The following is a 14561-nucleotide window of genomic DNA, read 5'->3' on the forward strand; positions in this document are numbered from 1 at the left end:
GATTTAGAGGAGACCTTTAACAAGTAATCTTAGTGTAAAGTCATTAGTATGAAGACCATAATCCACCTTTAGTGGTCCCTCTACGATTATTTTAAGTTTTCCATGTTAATATGCATCTTATTTTACGATTTAACCTACTTGACATTCAGAAGACTCGGCCTCAGCAAAAAAAAACACGACCTTCAAAAAATGTTGACGCTGACTTGCTCAGACAGTAGGTCCTCTCTCGCTAAATGAGTATCAGGCAATGCATCTCTGGAAATTAATGATGCGACAGGGCACATTTGGTTTGCTCTCCATCATTGGGTTACCATGGGAGTGAGTGTTAATTAAGGTGGCTGGAAAAAAAAGGCAACGCTAGCTGGCATTGCCCCGGGCGCGGATGCATATTCATGCCCTCAAATTAAAACACGCGACCCATGCTGCCGCCGAGACAATTGAGGCCCCAACAAAATGAGGCCTCTCATCTATCTCCACCTCTGGCCTTTCAGTCAAGCGTTCCTTCGGCTGGTCCCGGATCAGTGTAAACAAGGCACCTTGCATTCAGAGCCCTGAGCACATCCCCCGAGCGGATGCAAATTGCACGAGTCGTTCCAATATTTATGCATGCCTGCTTATGCACACTGGATATTGTGATTCAAGCCGGTATGCTGAGGGACGAGCATCCTATTGTGTGATTTGAAAGTGGAGCGAGTCTTGCATATTTGTTTGTGTAATTTGACTGAAAGATGATGCGTCTCACTAGCTCAGTGAAAGCTTGATGGCCAAACGGCTTTCGTCTTTTGTCCCCTCCGAATCGTCTCCTCCAGTGTGTTGTAAACAGTGTTTGATGTTGAGTAAATGCTAGGGTAGGGTCTTGTCATGTCTGGATGGTGATGAGGTGTGTGTTTGCTTTCGTTTCTTCCCAGATGAGATAAACTGGCCTGAGGGAGAGGACGCTCCCCCGGCCGATGCCCAGGAACTCATCACGCTCTTGCTCAGACAGAATCCTCTGGAGCGGCTCGGCACTGGTACGCTTCCACTCTCACACTGGAAGAAATCAAAGCACTTGAAGGCATCACAATACACACTGTGAAGGACAATATTGAGTTTTTCAGAAGTTTGGGACAAGCAAAATTCTAGGGCCACATTTAAGTGACTTTCACCACAATTATTATTATTATTCAGGACTCTTCCTTTAATATCAGATATTGTACCCTGCAAAAAACTTTTTTAATTTTAGAGTAGTAGTAGCACCAAACCACATTTACACCAAACCACAAGAGACCGCTTCAGTTTCTGAATCAGTTTCTCTGATTTTGCTATTTATAGGTATATGCTTGAGTAAAATTAACTTTGTTGTTTTATTCTATAAACTCTGGACAACAATTTCTACCAAATTAGTGCATTTATTTGCAGAAAAGGAGAAATGGCTGAAATAACAAAAAAGATGCAGAGCTTTCAGACCTCAAATAATGCAAAAAACACAGTAAAACAAGTTCATATTCATAAAGTTTTAGGAGTTCAGAAATTAATATTTGATGGAATAACCCTGGTTTATAATCACAGTTTTCATTCATCTTGACATGGTCTCCTCCACCAGTCTTACACACTGCTTTTAGATAACTTTATGTCACTCCTGGTTCAAACATTCAAGCAGTTCAGCTTGGTTTGATGGCTTGTGATAATCCATCTTCCTCTTGATTATATTCCAGAGGTTTTCAATTTGGTAAAATTAAAGAGCTGTACAGTTATTTGCAATCGTTTGTCCACCATGAGCAATACTGGAAAGGTTGTAACATTTTCAAACCTAATCCCTGTCTTGGAGCTCTCTTACATGAACCTAACCTAACAAAACTAAACCAAGGCCCTAAAAAACAGAGTGGTTGACTGTAAATCCCACTCACCCCCAGAGAGCAGTATGTATGAAATTAATAAAATTAAGTACGGGGTTTACTTTTCAACTTTTTTTTATAAATAAAGAATGTTAATGTAGCAGTTGTGGGCTTGTACATACTGATATGTAAATATGTATTACATGTAGAGACTAAATCTGCCAGTTTTAAAATGATAGAGCCATAAAAACATGAAATGCTAAATAAAGTATGATTATTTTATATAAATTAAAATGTTATATAAACACTGCAAACAGGTACGATGTAAAAGGCAGGGAACCCCTACTTTAGTTGTTGCTGCTGTAAGTTATCAGCAAGTTAGCAACATGCTATGCATTAATGTCTCCCTCTAAATGTTTACACAGGTTAAATGAAAAATCTATTTTTCAGACATTATAAACTGTGAGAAAGCTGATTAATTTTTAATATAAATTGCTGCATGTGTCACACCAAATTGTTTTCAGAAAGATAAAGAAAACAGTCTAGAGCATTCATTTTACAATAATTGCTTGTTTTTTAGTTGCAGAAGAGAAATGAACAGTCTAAGTAAAACAACCTGTGCATATCTTCCCTCTAGTCGATTAAAGTAATGCATGGTTAAACACATTCATCAGAACCAGAGCTAGCATTCTGCTGGACCTTCAGTTTCCCTGAAAGGTCACTCGCAGGAAATTGCTTTGCATAATTCATGACGATGATATCAGTGTTGGGTCCCAGCCAGCAAAAAGAGTGTGACTGCGCTTTCTACCTGTCCTAAAGGAGCAATGACTTTTTAGAACTGAAAAAGGGCAGCTGAGTTTTTAAATGGTTAGTTTTTGCCAAAACCATCTCTGTGGAATCTCTGTTGAAGTTTCAGTGCAAATTTTTATTTAATTCTGCACAGTATTTTTTTAATTTTTAATTTAGTGTTTCTAAAATGTTTTTGTCTTTGTGCAACTTTGGAATTGATCGCATTGTGTTGACTGGTGTGTCTGTGTGTGTGTGTGTGTGCAATTGTGTGCAAACCAGCAGGAGGAGCCTATGAGGTCAAGCACCACCAGTTCTTCCACAGTCTGGATTGGAACAGTCTGCTTAGGCAGAAGGCTGAGTTCATCCCCCAGCTTGAGTCTGAAGATGACACCAGCTACTTTGACAGTGAGTTTCTTTCTCAGTGTGTTTGCTTTAATCATGCATGCTGATAGGGAGTGTGAAGAGAAAAGTGTCTCCAAAAAGACAGGTAGTACAATTTGAGAGTGATTGAACATCATGCAAACAATGGGCACCCTATGTCCTCTCTAAATTTTTACAAAGTGTCAGAGCTCAGAACAGAATTAGCTTGTTAAGGCTATGGCTTGTTCACAGCCATTGTTAGAAAAGATGAGGTGATACAAATGTCAAGGCTTTATAGAGAATTGGACAGCAATTGAACACATGTGGTTTTCTAAGCTACCACCTAACAAAATCACTTAGCAAATGTTCAGAATTGATGCCTAAAGAGAAGGAGAAGATATTAGAAGATATCAAAGTGTTTTTAGGTTGCTGTTTCCTTAGTTCCTAATGGAAAATCCACAGAATCCAGTACAAAAAGCATCAAAAGCACCTAAACCATATTTTTTCTCTTAATAGCTGAGATGTGCAGACGCTCATAATATGCAAATTAGTCAATCTATAATACCGCCTCCCTGGTGACTTCCAACCATCTGTATCTCATCGCTTTTAGAGGCACACTGCTGCTGCAGCTCAGCCAATCAGCTCTCCCTCCAGCCCTGCCTCTAAACCCCTACATCACCCAGTGCCCCTCCCAAACTACCCCTCTTATTAAAATTTGAGATGAGGGTGGTTTACTGCCCCTTTAAAGCTACATATAATTAAGCCTTGTGGGCTGATACAGTGAAAATGGTCAGTTTTGGCTGCAGTAATCAAAGGCTATGTTCACATTACAAGCCACAGCTGCAACAAGAGATGTGTGGGTTCGAGAAAGAAGCATGTAGCCCATGCGTAAAAGCAAAAATACGCATAAATTCCGATTTGACCATTCACACTCATGTCGCATGTCTATAGATTGGGTATGTAGCCGATTTGGGACCACATAAGAAAGTGATTCAAATCTGATTTGAAAAAAATCTGATTTGGCACGTTCACACAGCAATTACATTGTGCAAAAAAGTGACAATGACAATAACAGCTTATAATACAACATAAAACAGAACTGATTGTAGTGTAATGTGTATGTGGTTAACAGCAGAGTGTGTTTGTGTGTACAGCCCGGTCTGAAAGATACCATCACCTGGAAACTGAGGAGGAGGAAGACACGAACGACGAAGACTTCAATGTTGAGCTGCGGCAGTTTTCATCTTCCTCACATCGATTTTCTAAGGTGAGCTTCTTACCTTATAACAAAGCCTGAAACATAAACAAACACATATGCACACAGGCTAACTGCTAAACCTATTTAACTGCTATTGAATATAACATAATGCATAATCAGTATCTTCAAAATGACTTCATTTGAAGCACAACTTTTAACCAATGAATCAGGCGATGCAAAGCTAAATAGAAATAATAGTATCACTGTCATTATTAGGACAGGCCAGGTGATGCAGATGGACCACCAGTGTCCTAGCATTCTAAACATGAACATAGCTAATCCCTGCACAGAAGGAGAAGGATGTAAGATATAGCAAGGACACAGTTGTAGGACTGGAAATGGTTTTTAGTGTTTTTTTTTTTTAAGATATAATACAGGTTTCATCATGTGAGGCACGTCAGATGGGATTGGTTAGGATTTTAAGATCTTCCTTTGTTAAGGCTGAAGCAGTAATCCGTATCAGCCTCTCTTCCTCGCCTGTGTCTTTTTGGCATTAGGCACTGTTCCTTCTCAAGCACTTGCTGTCACATGCGCAGACTTTCCTTTTTCTGTAGGACTGATAACAAAAGCATAACAAACAATCTGGCCCATTCTGGGTTGCGGAGAAAAAAACAATGTTTTTTTTGGTGCATTGCAGTGTGGATCTTGGAAAATTGTCACGTGTGCAGTGCAGGTTTTTCTCGCCACGCTCGGGTTGGAATGTATGGGCTTTTGAGGCCTGGATGGTTCTTGGAGAATCTCTGAAATGTGTGTGACAAGCAGCCTTTATGGTCTGTCTAGTATACATCATACTGTGCAGCTGTGCAAAACGTTCACTTATGCTTCTGTTCAGTACATATATATTTTTGAAGTCATGCTCGTATTTTTTGAGGCCAGGCTTTATGTTTCAGACGTTTTGTTGAATTGTATCTACAGTTTTTCATTTGTTTGGAATGTTGTTCCAGTTTCAACTATGCGTTGTAAATGTACCTCACTTTTCCTGTGTGTGTGTAATGTGTGTGTGTGTGTGTGTATGTGTGTGTGTGTTTGTGTGTGTGTTGCCTGTAGGTGTACAGCAGCCTGGATCTGTCCCGTGGGCAACTGGAGGAGAAAGGAGAGCAAGCAGAGAAGAAGAGCGAGAGTCCTCTGACTGTGGACTCGCTCAGCTGGACTCCAGACTTCACTGACATGTAGGTTATAAAGGCTTTCCCTCTTTGTGTACATTCTCTACTAAGCTTTATTAACACTGCCTGGCCAAAAAAAAAAAAAAAAAGAACCTTAGCTTATTGCTCTAAAGTAAATACCATGTTTGGCTTTAGACATGGTGCCAATATGCTCATGTTTATCTGCTCTATAGAGTCCTATTCTATTGGCAATACTTATGTTCAGGAACTAGACAAGCTGTGTGTGCCACTGCGTGTGTCAGTCATCAATGGGTGTAACCTAAAGTATTTGTATGCATTTATTAGAAGTGGTGTCCACAAACATTTGAGCACTTAGTGCATATCGTCACTATGTTGGCTTTTTAAATGCCTGTAACATACATGTAATTGCCAAAATCTCCATATAATATTTTCAGTCTGTGTGATGGTTGGCTGTCCCTGTATTTTTTCCAACAAACTGTATGTTTTTGTGCCTGCAGAATCTGGGATAAAATATATTAAATTTTTCATCAAATTCCCTTCGAAAACAATTAATAATGAATCCCAGAAAGTTAATTGGATTGGCCAAGCACTGTGTCCTTGAGAGCTCTGAGACTGAAGCTTTAGCTAGCGGATAAACTGCCTCCCAAATGAAGTCCTCCCACACTAAATAGTGCATAAAAAGTAGTGCGCCGCCATTAGAAGTGCATTCATTAGTGTAGTCAGCCAGCAGAACAGTGTGTGGCCTGGGACACGGAAAAATAAATAACCTAGCCAGCAGAAGCATGAAGAAGTAGATACTGAACTGAGGAGAAGAAGAGGAGAGGATTTTAGAAATGAATGCTGAGACTCTCACAAAGAGAGAGATTTACAGAAAAGACTGCAGACGTTCTGAATTAAAAGAGCTCAAACAGTTCTATACAGCAAATAAATTTAATCTTTTTTTATTAATGACTCTAATGGGGAGGGGAGAACAAAATGTGGAGAGGGTCCTCATTCATATGGGGATTTCAATAATGTAAACAATAATACAAAAATAATGACATATTAATGTTTATTATTATTGACAAGACAAAAGGTTCTACTTGCAAATAAACTAACACTAGATAGATTTTGAGAAGAGTTCTGGATCCTGAGGACATTAACCCTCCATATTTCCAACCATCAGAGGCATGAGTCGACTTTTGTTATGATGTAAATGCATATAATGAGTCAACTGTAGAATTGATCAGCTCACTTAACAAAGGCAATGAAAATACACTGCTGAGCATGCTTTTTTGCACATTGTAATTTGTGTAAAATGGCAATGGGAATGTAGCCTGTATATGCTTATGAACATGAGCAGTTTAAGCATTTTAAAAGCTGTGTATTAAAAGCTGTATTGGCAATTAATTGGGTATGGCTCAGACAGCCCACAAGGTTGCAGGTTCAGTTTCCAGCATCAAACTGCCTCTGTTGGATCTTCTTATGCTCTGATGCTGTATTTTTAAACTGGGATACATGAGGGAAATAATTTTAGGTTCCTGGGTACCCACATCTTAGAAGGTATATCATGGGCAGTAAACACAATCTCGCTGGTTAATAAAGCACAACAGCGATTTTACTACCTAAGAACATTTGGGAAAGTGTGCTAACTTATGGGACACTTGTGTGGACTGGCAGCAGCTCAGAATCAGACAAAAAGTCTCTGCAAAGAGTCGTAAAAACTGCAGAGTAAATTACCAACACACATCTGCCATCTCTGGATGACATCTACACTTCTCGGGGCCTACAGATACAGGACCATAAAAGAGCATGGACTACAAGATTAATTAATCCATTACCATAATAAACTCTGCACTTTGCAGACAATGGTCCAGTTTTTGATATGTGCATTTCTATTTAAATATGTATATATTGAGCATTGGCCCGGTGTATGCAATAAATAGAATTTAAATCTGAAACATTGACCACAAGGTTTAATAAAGGTTAGAGAAGCAGGTGTGGGGCCAGAAGGTTGCTAGTTTAATTCCCTTAGAAGGAAGGAAGCTTTAGGGCGTTTTCACACCTGTAGTTCGTTCCTCTGGTCCGAATCAGTTAATGAGTTTGTTTACTTGGAGTGTTTTCTCGCTCTGTTCGGTCTGGTTTCACATTGGCATAAATGTAAACGCACCAAAATACGCATCAATAAACCACGCGAGCAGCCTGTGTCCTCTGATTGGTCAGAGCTGTCTGACATGGGAGTACGTTAAATATAAATATACGAAAAAAGTAAATACAGCGAGAAGATTTTGTGTTCCAGCGCAAATATCTGTGCTTTAACACTGAACGCTGAAACGCTGCACTTTCAAACACAGTGTTTCTGCATGCAGCGCAGATTTATACATAATAAACAGAGTCACGCGGCTGTGAGCAGTGAATGCAGCGCAGACGGCGCGTGCATGGACACAGTGTTTGTTCACAGCTGTGGTAATTAGCGTTATCTGGCTAATATATCAGTTTAAACTGTGCTTGCTTTATCAGCAGTTTAGCTTAAATAAATGGCTTATATTTAATAGCTGGATCTGATCGAGACCGGATCACGTTCTCACCACAAGCGAACAGCTCCAGAGTTCGTTTGGTACCGGACCGAGACCACCTCCTCTAGCTGGTTCTTTTGATCCGCACCCGAGTGCGATTACTGTTTTCACACCTGCTCAATCGAACCGCACTAAAGTTACAAACGGACCAGAGTTAGTTTTAACCGGACCAAATAGTGCTGGTGTGAAAATGCCCTTTAAGACTGAAGTGTCCTTCAGGAATGCTCCCCCACTTGATTATCTGTTGCTGAGGTGACTTAAAAAGCACAAGGTTGTGCCTGCTGTAAACAAAAATCATGTGCAGACATTGTTGTAAATTGTGCTTTTGTGTTGTTTTTTTTTTTTTCTTGTGAGCAGGCCATCCCTGTCACATTCATCTGACACAGAGAGCACCAGTGTTGGCAGGCGTTCAGGCATGTTGCCTAAGTTTGCCATCTCAGCAGAGGTGGAGAGCTGTGAGGGCTCACTGGCTCTGGATGACCCCGGCAAAGTGGCGTTCTCTGTCGGAGATGAGCCTCAAGACGAGCCCGACGCCACCACCCCCTGCAGCACTGTCAGCAACTCCACTCTTTCAGGTACAGCATTTGGATTAAGGTTGAAAGAAAATCTCAGTGAATTTTAAAGTGTTTTAGAGTAATATAAGGGAAAATGCTAGATTGTAGTTTTTTTTTTTTTTTTTGTCAGGGATATGGTGCATTGACCTTTTAGTAATTATTTCTGTTGCTTATAACTTCTCTATACAGCTTAAACAAAGCATTTACAGTGGACCATCAAAAGAAATCAATAATTTCTGTGTTTTTGTTTGAGCAGGCAGTTTCTCTGAACACCTAGATCAGCTCCCATCACGGCCAGAAGGAGGGGAAAGCCCAGATAGCACATGCAAGCCGTCCACTGACAACAGTGCACAGGTGACCACCCTGAGACCTGAGGCCACGGAGAAGCCGAGCTCCGTGAACAAAGTCCCCAAATCAGCCTCCGCAAGCGCACTGTCTCTCATGATCCCCGGAGGTGAGTCTGTCTGTGTTTTAGTTTACGTGCAATTGCACAGGGCCTACGCCCTTCTGAAGCATGAAGGAGAAAGCTTATGCTTATTTTTCCACGCAAATTACACACCAAATGTGGTAAACTGGGTCGAAGGAGGTGTGTGCTAGATTAAAGATGAGTGAAATTGCCATGCCGTGCCTCCTGCTGTGAGTTGGGCCGCTGTGTGCTGGAGCCGTGCCTTCCTGAGTGTAGAGAGCCACGCGCAGCAAGCTTGGGGCATCTCTGAAGTGCAGAGGGAGAGGAAAATCCTATTGGTCTCACTCTCAGCAGGAGAGAAGGAGCCATAACGGCTGCTTGATCATTTTTAAAGGGCCCGTATCATGAAAAGGACTCTTAGTTTTTGATTTTCCTTTTATGATGGACTTATGTGTAATAGAAATGATAGACTCTGCTTCAATTTGCTGGTGTAGCATGTTGTCTGGGTTAGCTAGCAGTCTAGCAACTTGCTTGTCTGGCCTCCCAACTTTCTGTATTTAACTGATGTCTGAACTTTTTTTGATTGGCCTACAATTAGCCAATAGCCTTTTAACCTAACTTGTGTGCATTGCCATTGTGTTTACTGTATTTTTCGCACTATAAGGCGCACTTAAAATCGTTTATTTTTACCAAAAATCGTCAGTGCGTCTTATAATCCAGTGCTTCTTATGTGTGAATTTTACCAGTCAGGTTGTAAAGAGCAGTAAAGTTCAGTTTAGTTCTCCAGCATTGGGGCTGGAGCAGCATTAGCATTACCCGCTAACCGTGCTCACTATTTCCCGGTTAAGAGGTGAGTATTATCAGCCTGTAGCCTGCTCCTAACCACCAACTAGCACTGCTGGAGCAGTTAGCCGCTAATGCTAATGCTCCAGCCTTGTGCTGGTGAAAGTTGTGAATCTAAGGTTACTGTAAATAAACGAAAGCACTTTACTCACCCAAATAAACAATTGTTCAGGAGAGAAATATGTGTAGATTAACATCCAGCGCTCATTTGACTTTAAAAGAAAGTCTTTTTTTAATCACAGTTTTGTTTACTTAGCCTAGCTTTACTTAGCTTAGTTAACTACCCCCCCACCACCACCCAGTGGCAAGACCTGCTGAATTAGAAGTTCCTTATTGTGTCTCTTAAAATGCGCCTTATTATCCAGTGCGTCTTATGTACAAAAAATAGAGCACAAAATAGACGTTCATTGATAGTGTGCCTTATAATACAGTGCGCCTTATAGTGCGAAAAATACAGTAGCCTCAGAAGACTTTCACTTGTCAGCCAGATGTATTTTGCGGCAGTATAAATAGCAAGGCAACGCTGTTGTACAGAAATAAGCCTGTTATGAACAACAGTGTTTGAGGTTCATGATACCCTTCTTTAACTAGTCATTGCAAAATATCTGCAGAAACAAAGCTGTAAATAGAAAGTGGTCTAGTAAAAATAATTCATATCTAATAGTTTTGAGTAAATTCACACAAACTGGAAAATGTAAAAATGTATATATTTTTACATTATATACATTTCCTATTGTACAATATTTTCCAGTTAAGCCTTATGGTTTAATAATTAGTAAAGTATTTCAAAAAATGTGCCTCATTTACCAGTATCTGACTAGTTACATTTTTGAGAAACAAATCCAAACAGATATCTACATCAGATTAATTGAACAGAATTGATCAAAGCTCACAAGTTACGATAATATATTATTTTGCTTTCATATATTGAATTTATTCCAAATAAGAAAAATTGACTAAAGATAGAAGCTTTATAAAATCTAGGTAAGCATGTTTTAAAAAGTAATTTATGAAGGCTAATTAGTGATTAAGACTCATTGTGATTAAATGCATAAATCTTTTTAAAAAGCATAAAAATGCCTTAACTGTTTCTCTTATCAGTTTTTAAACTAACTTTTACTGTTCACATTTGTTGTTCCTCCAGATGTTTTTGGCATGTCTCCTCTGGCTAGCCCCATCTCACCATACTCGCTATCATCAGACCCTTCCTCCAGAGACTCCTCCCCCAGCCGTGACTCCTCCCTCTCTACTGCTGCCTGCTCACGTCAGCCAATCATCATTCACAGTTCGGGGAAGAAGTTTGGCTTCACTCTGCGAGCGATTCGAGTCTATGCTTGTGACAGTGATGTCTACACTGTCTATCACATGGTCTGGGTAAGAACCCGAAAATGTTGTGTCCAGGCATGTCATAGTTGGGGAAGATCAATATTATATATTTCACCTACACGGTCTCTTTACTCTGTTTACAAAAATTTGGAAAATACAGATGCAGTAAGCACTTGAACAGCCAATGAAAGGGCATTTTAAGTAGGAAACTCATGATTTTAGATAAAGCTATTGAGATGTTACATATACTGCAGCCTTTTACCTATTTATGTTTTTAAGCTTAGTTTTACACTCAATTTTAAGTTGACAATATTATTTCAATTAGTTTAATATTCCGCAGTTTTTAGATTCAAATTAAAATACTAGCTAACAATGTGAAGAGCATAAAAGGGAAGGATTTAGTGTTTTTGTTAAACACACACAGACACACACACACACACACATAGGCAAAGATTGCTGGTTCGAATCCCGATCATGTAGCTTGCCATCAGCTGCCAGAGCCCTGAGAGAGCACAATTGGCCAAGCTTCTTCTGGGTGGGAAGATGGCGCTCTTTCCCCACATCACTTGGGTGATGTTGATCAGCACAAGGATTCTGTGAGCTGATGTTAGAACTGTATTAGAAAGTTGCTGCGCTTTCCTCCGAGCTTGCTGTGATGCTACTCAACAATGCTGCATCATCAACAGTTGGAAAAGGGGTGGTGGTGGAGGATGTGCTAGTCTTTACCCTCCTTGTGTTGAGGCATCATCAGTGATGGGAGATATAAAGTTGCTGCAGCTGAATGGGTGGGACAATTGGCCTAGCTAAATTGGGAGAAAATGGGGGGGGGGATTATAAAAAAAATGCACAGTGTAGTAAGAACTGTTGTAGGTTGACAGATTGGTTTTATTGTATATATTAAGGTATTGCCACTGCATTTTAGCTGCATTATTCTAAAATACTGTGCTGATGATTTTTTCTTGCTCTTGCTTTTGTTCAGAATGTGGAGGATGGTGGACCTGCTCATAAGGCTGGACTCAAGGCTGGAGACCTGATCACTCATGTTAATGGGGAAACAGTCCACGGACTTGTACACACTGAAGTGGTGGAACTGCTGATGAAGGTGAGCGTATATAGTAGTACACTATGGTAGTGTATTCAAAACAGTTAGTACATTTAAAATCAGTGATTTTTGATCATGTAAAAACATCTGTATATAATCCCAAATAATTTGAGGGAAGCTGTAAAATGTAGAGTTAAAAAAGATATGAAGAAGAAAAATGTGGCCAGTATGATCTAGAACTAAATTTCACTTTTTCACTGAACCACTTTTTTGAGAGCCGATGCTTTACCTCATTTTAGAAGTGGAGTTACATTTGCTATTTTCTAAATATTGGTAATATTGACTTGATAAATTAGAATGAGGTCCTGTACTTTTTTTTCTAAGATATTAAAGTAGTTAGCTATTTTGTGAGGAGAGAAAGAGTTAATTCTAACAGGAACCTGAATTACAGAAGGGGTTGTAACAAGCATAATTGTAATTGTAATAGAATATATAAAAAAAAAGTAAATTCAGTAAAAAAAAAAAGTAAATCAGCTAATGTCAAAATATAATGAATAAAATCATAAAATTGGCAATTTCCTGAACTTTATTTAAAAATCAATATTTTCCTGAATTCAAAGCAAATAGTTCATGTCCTCCAAACCTTTAGTTTCATTATGTTTGTCTAGGTTTTACGTCTTCACGTTTTTAAACAGAAATTGGAGAATTTGGGTTGATTCCTGTTACTGATCTGGAATTAATAATTGTAGTAGAGAGAAAACAGGCAACCTCTCCAAGTGTCTTGTAGATTTTAAAGTCTACAAATTTTATTTAAAAAGTTATTCAACTGCAGAAAAAAATGTAGCCCATCTATGGGACAAGGCATTTTAAGTGGTTAGTCAATAAGTCAGTAACTCTGTGCTTTTAACCATGTTCTGTTGTTTCGTTTACAGAGTGGAAGCAAGGTTGCTATTTCCACAACTCCTTTTGAAAACACTTCAATTAAAACCGGCCCAGCTAGAAGAAACAGTTACAGGAGCAAAATGATCAGGAGAACTAAGAAGCCAAAGAAGGAGAAAACACAAGAACGGTAAGTCTTATTTATTAAACAGTGTTATTGCGTGACTCACCTCAGTACTTTAGCTCACCACTAGAGGGAGCTGTTGTATTACATTTCTTCCAAGCTCCAGTTCCACTTCTGTTGTACCTCAAACCTGCACATGGGTGCTCAGTGCTGGTCCTGAACATCTACTAAACTGAAAGGTTTTAACACCAACCATTATATTTAACACCATGATGTCCAGAAGGGTGGCAGATTTCCATAACTAGAACTGGGTACTTCTGCACTACTGTATCCATTAATTACAGTCTCATATCTTCTCTATCCCCAGGAGACGATCAGTATTCAAACGATTTGCCATGCAGCCCTCTCCACTGCTCCACACCAGCCGCAGTTTCACCTCCCTGAACCGCTCGCTGTCCTCCGGGGAGAGTCTGCCTGGATCCCCCACACACAGCCTGTCTCCCCGATCTCCCACCACTGCCTTTCGGCCCACCCCCGACTTTAACCAGTCAGGTCAGAACACGGTCATTAGCAGTTTTTTGTAATGTGAATATTATTAAGTTTGTTTAGTTATATTTGCTTCCATTTTTGAAGCTTTTTAATATTAATTTACCCCATTTTGGGGATAAACCCAGGAGTATGTTATAATGTGCCTTTTGTGTCAACAGTTGTTGCTTTAATTCCTTATAAAATATGTATAACAACATATTTTTTAAGATTTACTCTAAATTAGCACAGAATTTCACATATAGAGGAATGTTAATATTATTTTTTTTTTTATCTTAGCCAGCCCAAGGTACACATGTATAATAATCACTGTGTCTAGTCAGCCTCTTGATATGCCACACCTCTGACTGGTGGATGGTTTATCTCAGCAAAGAAGAAGTGCTAACTTCAGATTTAGACCCAATTGTGAACAAAATATGAGAAAACATTTGTGTATTCCCTGTCCACACTGTTATCTTAAGAGGAATGGCACTACAAGAACCTTTGACATTAGTGACATCACAACCTTCATACTGTTTTAATTAAATATTATTAAATTAAATTAAATTTAATATTATTAAAATATTATATTATCAACCCTTTCAGACCTGAATTATGTTCATGTTCCAATGATGGACACATATAAGAATGCTGTTTTCCTTCTGTAATGCACACAAAATAAGACAATACTATCCTAATATAAAAGCTATATAAAAGTAAATACAATTAAGTAAAATTGTATTCCTAAACATGGTATAAAAAAAGTGTTCTAAATCACAAAGAATTAGAAAAAAAAATATTGTATTACTTTGCCTTATTTGTTCTGTACTGCTAACATGCCCTAATGTCTAAATTGCTGAATTTCTTTTTCTAGTACAGTGGGCGTGGCTAAGCTACTGTTTCATTGGCTGGTTTATGATCTATTTTGATGGACAACAGGCCTCGATTAGGGCTTTGTGCAA

At 39.2% G+C, this 14561-nt stretch overlaps 1 protein-coding gene across 10 annotated transcripts in view; it reads left to right on the forward strand.

The window, feature by feature from the left end:
• The window catches only part of mast4 (microtubule associated serine/threonine kinase family member 4), a 182174-nt gene that overhangs the window by 159040 nt on the left and 8573 nt on the right, over window positions 1-14561 (forward strand). For 8 of the 10 annotated variants that reach the window (XM_022667775.2, XM_049474330.1, XM_049474335.1 and 5 more), the window contains 10 exons: window positions 909-1010; window positions 2883-3008; window positions 4118-4230; window positions 5269-5390; window positions 8258-8475; window positions 8711-8908; window positions 10848-11077; window positions 12009-12131; window positions 13004-13140; window positions 13442-13626. In XM_022667775.2, the coding sequence (XP_022523496.2) occupies window positions 909-1010; window positions 2883-3008; window positions 4118-4230; window positions 5269-5390; window positions 8258-8475; window positions 8711-8908; window positions 10848-11077; window positions 12009-12131; window positions 13004-13140; window positions 13442-13626 (1554 nt within the window). The remainder of the gene's footprint in view (window positions 1-908; window positions 1011-2882; window positions 3009-4117; window positions 4231-5268; window positions 5391-8257; window positions 8476-8710; window positions 8909-10847; window positions 11078-12008; window positions 12132-13003; window positions 13141-13441; window positions 13627-14561) is intronic. The other 2 variants (XM_022667781.2, XM_049474331.1) reach the window with 1 other exon arrangement.

This window comes from Astyanax mexicanus, chromosome 1, assembly GCF_023375975.1.
Source record: "Astyanax mexicanus isolate ESR-SI-001 chromosome 1, AstMex3_surface, whole genome shotgun sequence".
Taxonomy (NCBI): domain Eukaryota; kingdom Metazoa; phylum Chordata; class Actinopteri; order Characiformes; family Acestrorhamphidae; genus Astyanax; species Astyanax mexicanus.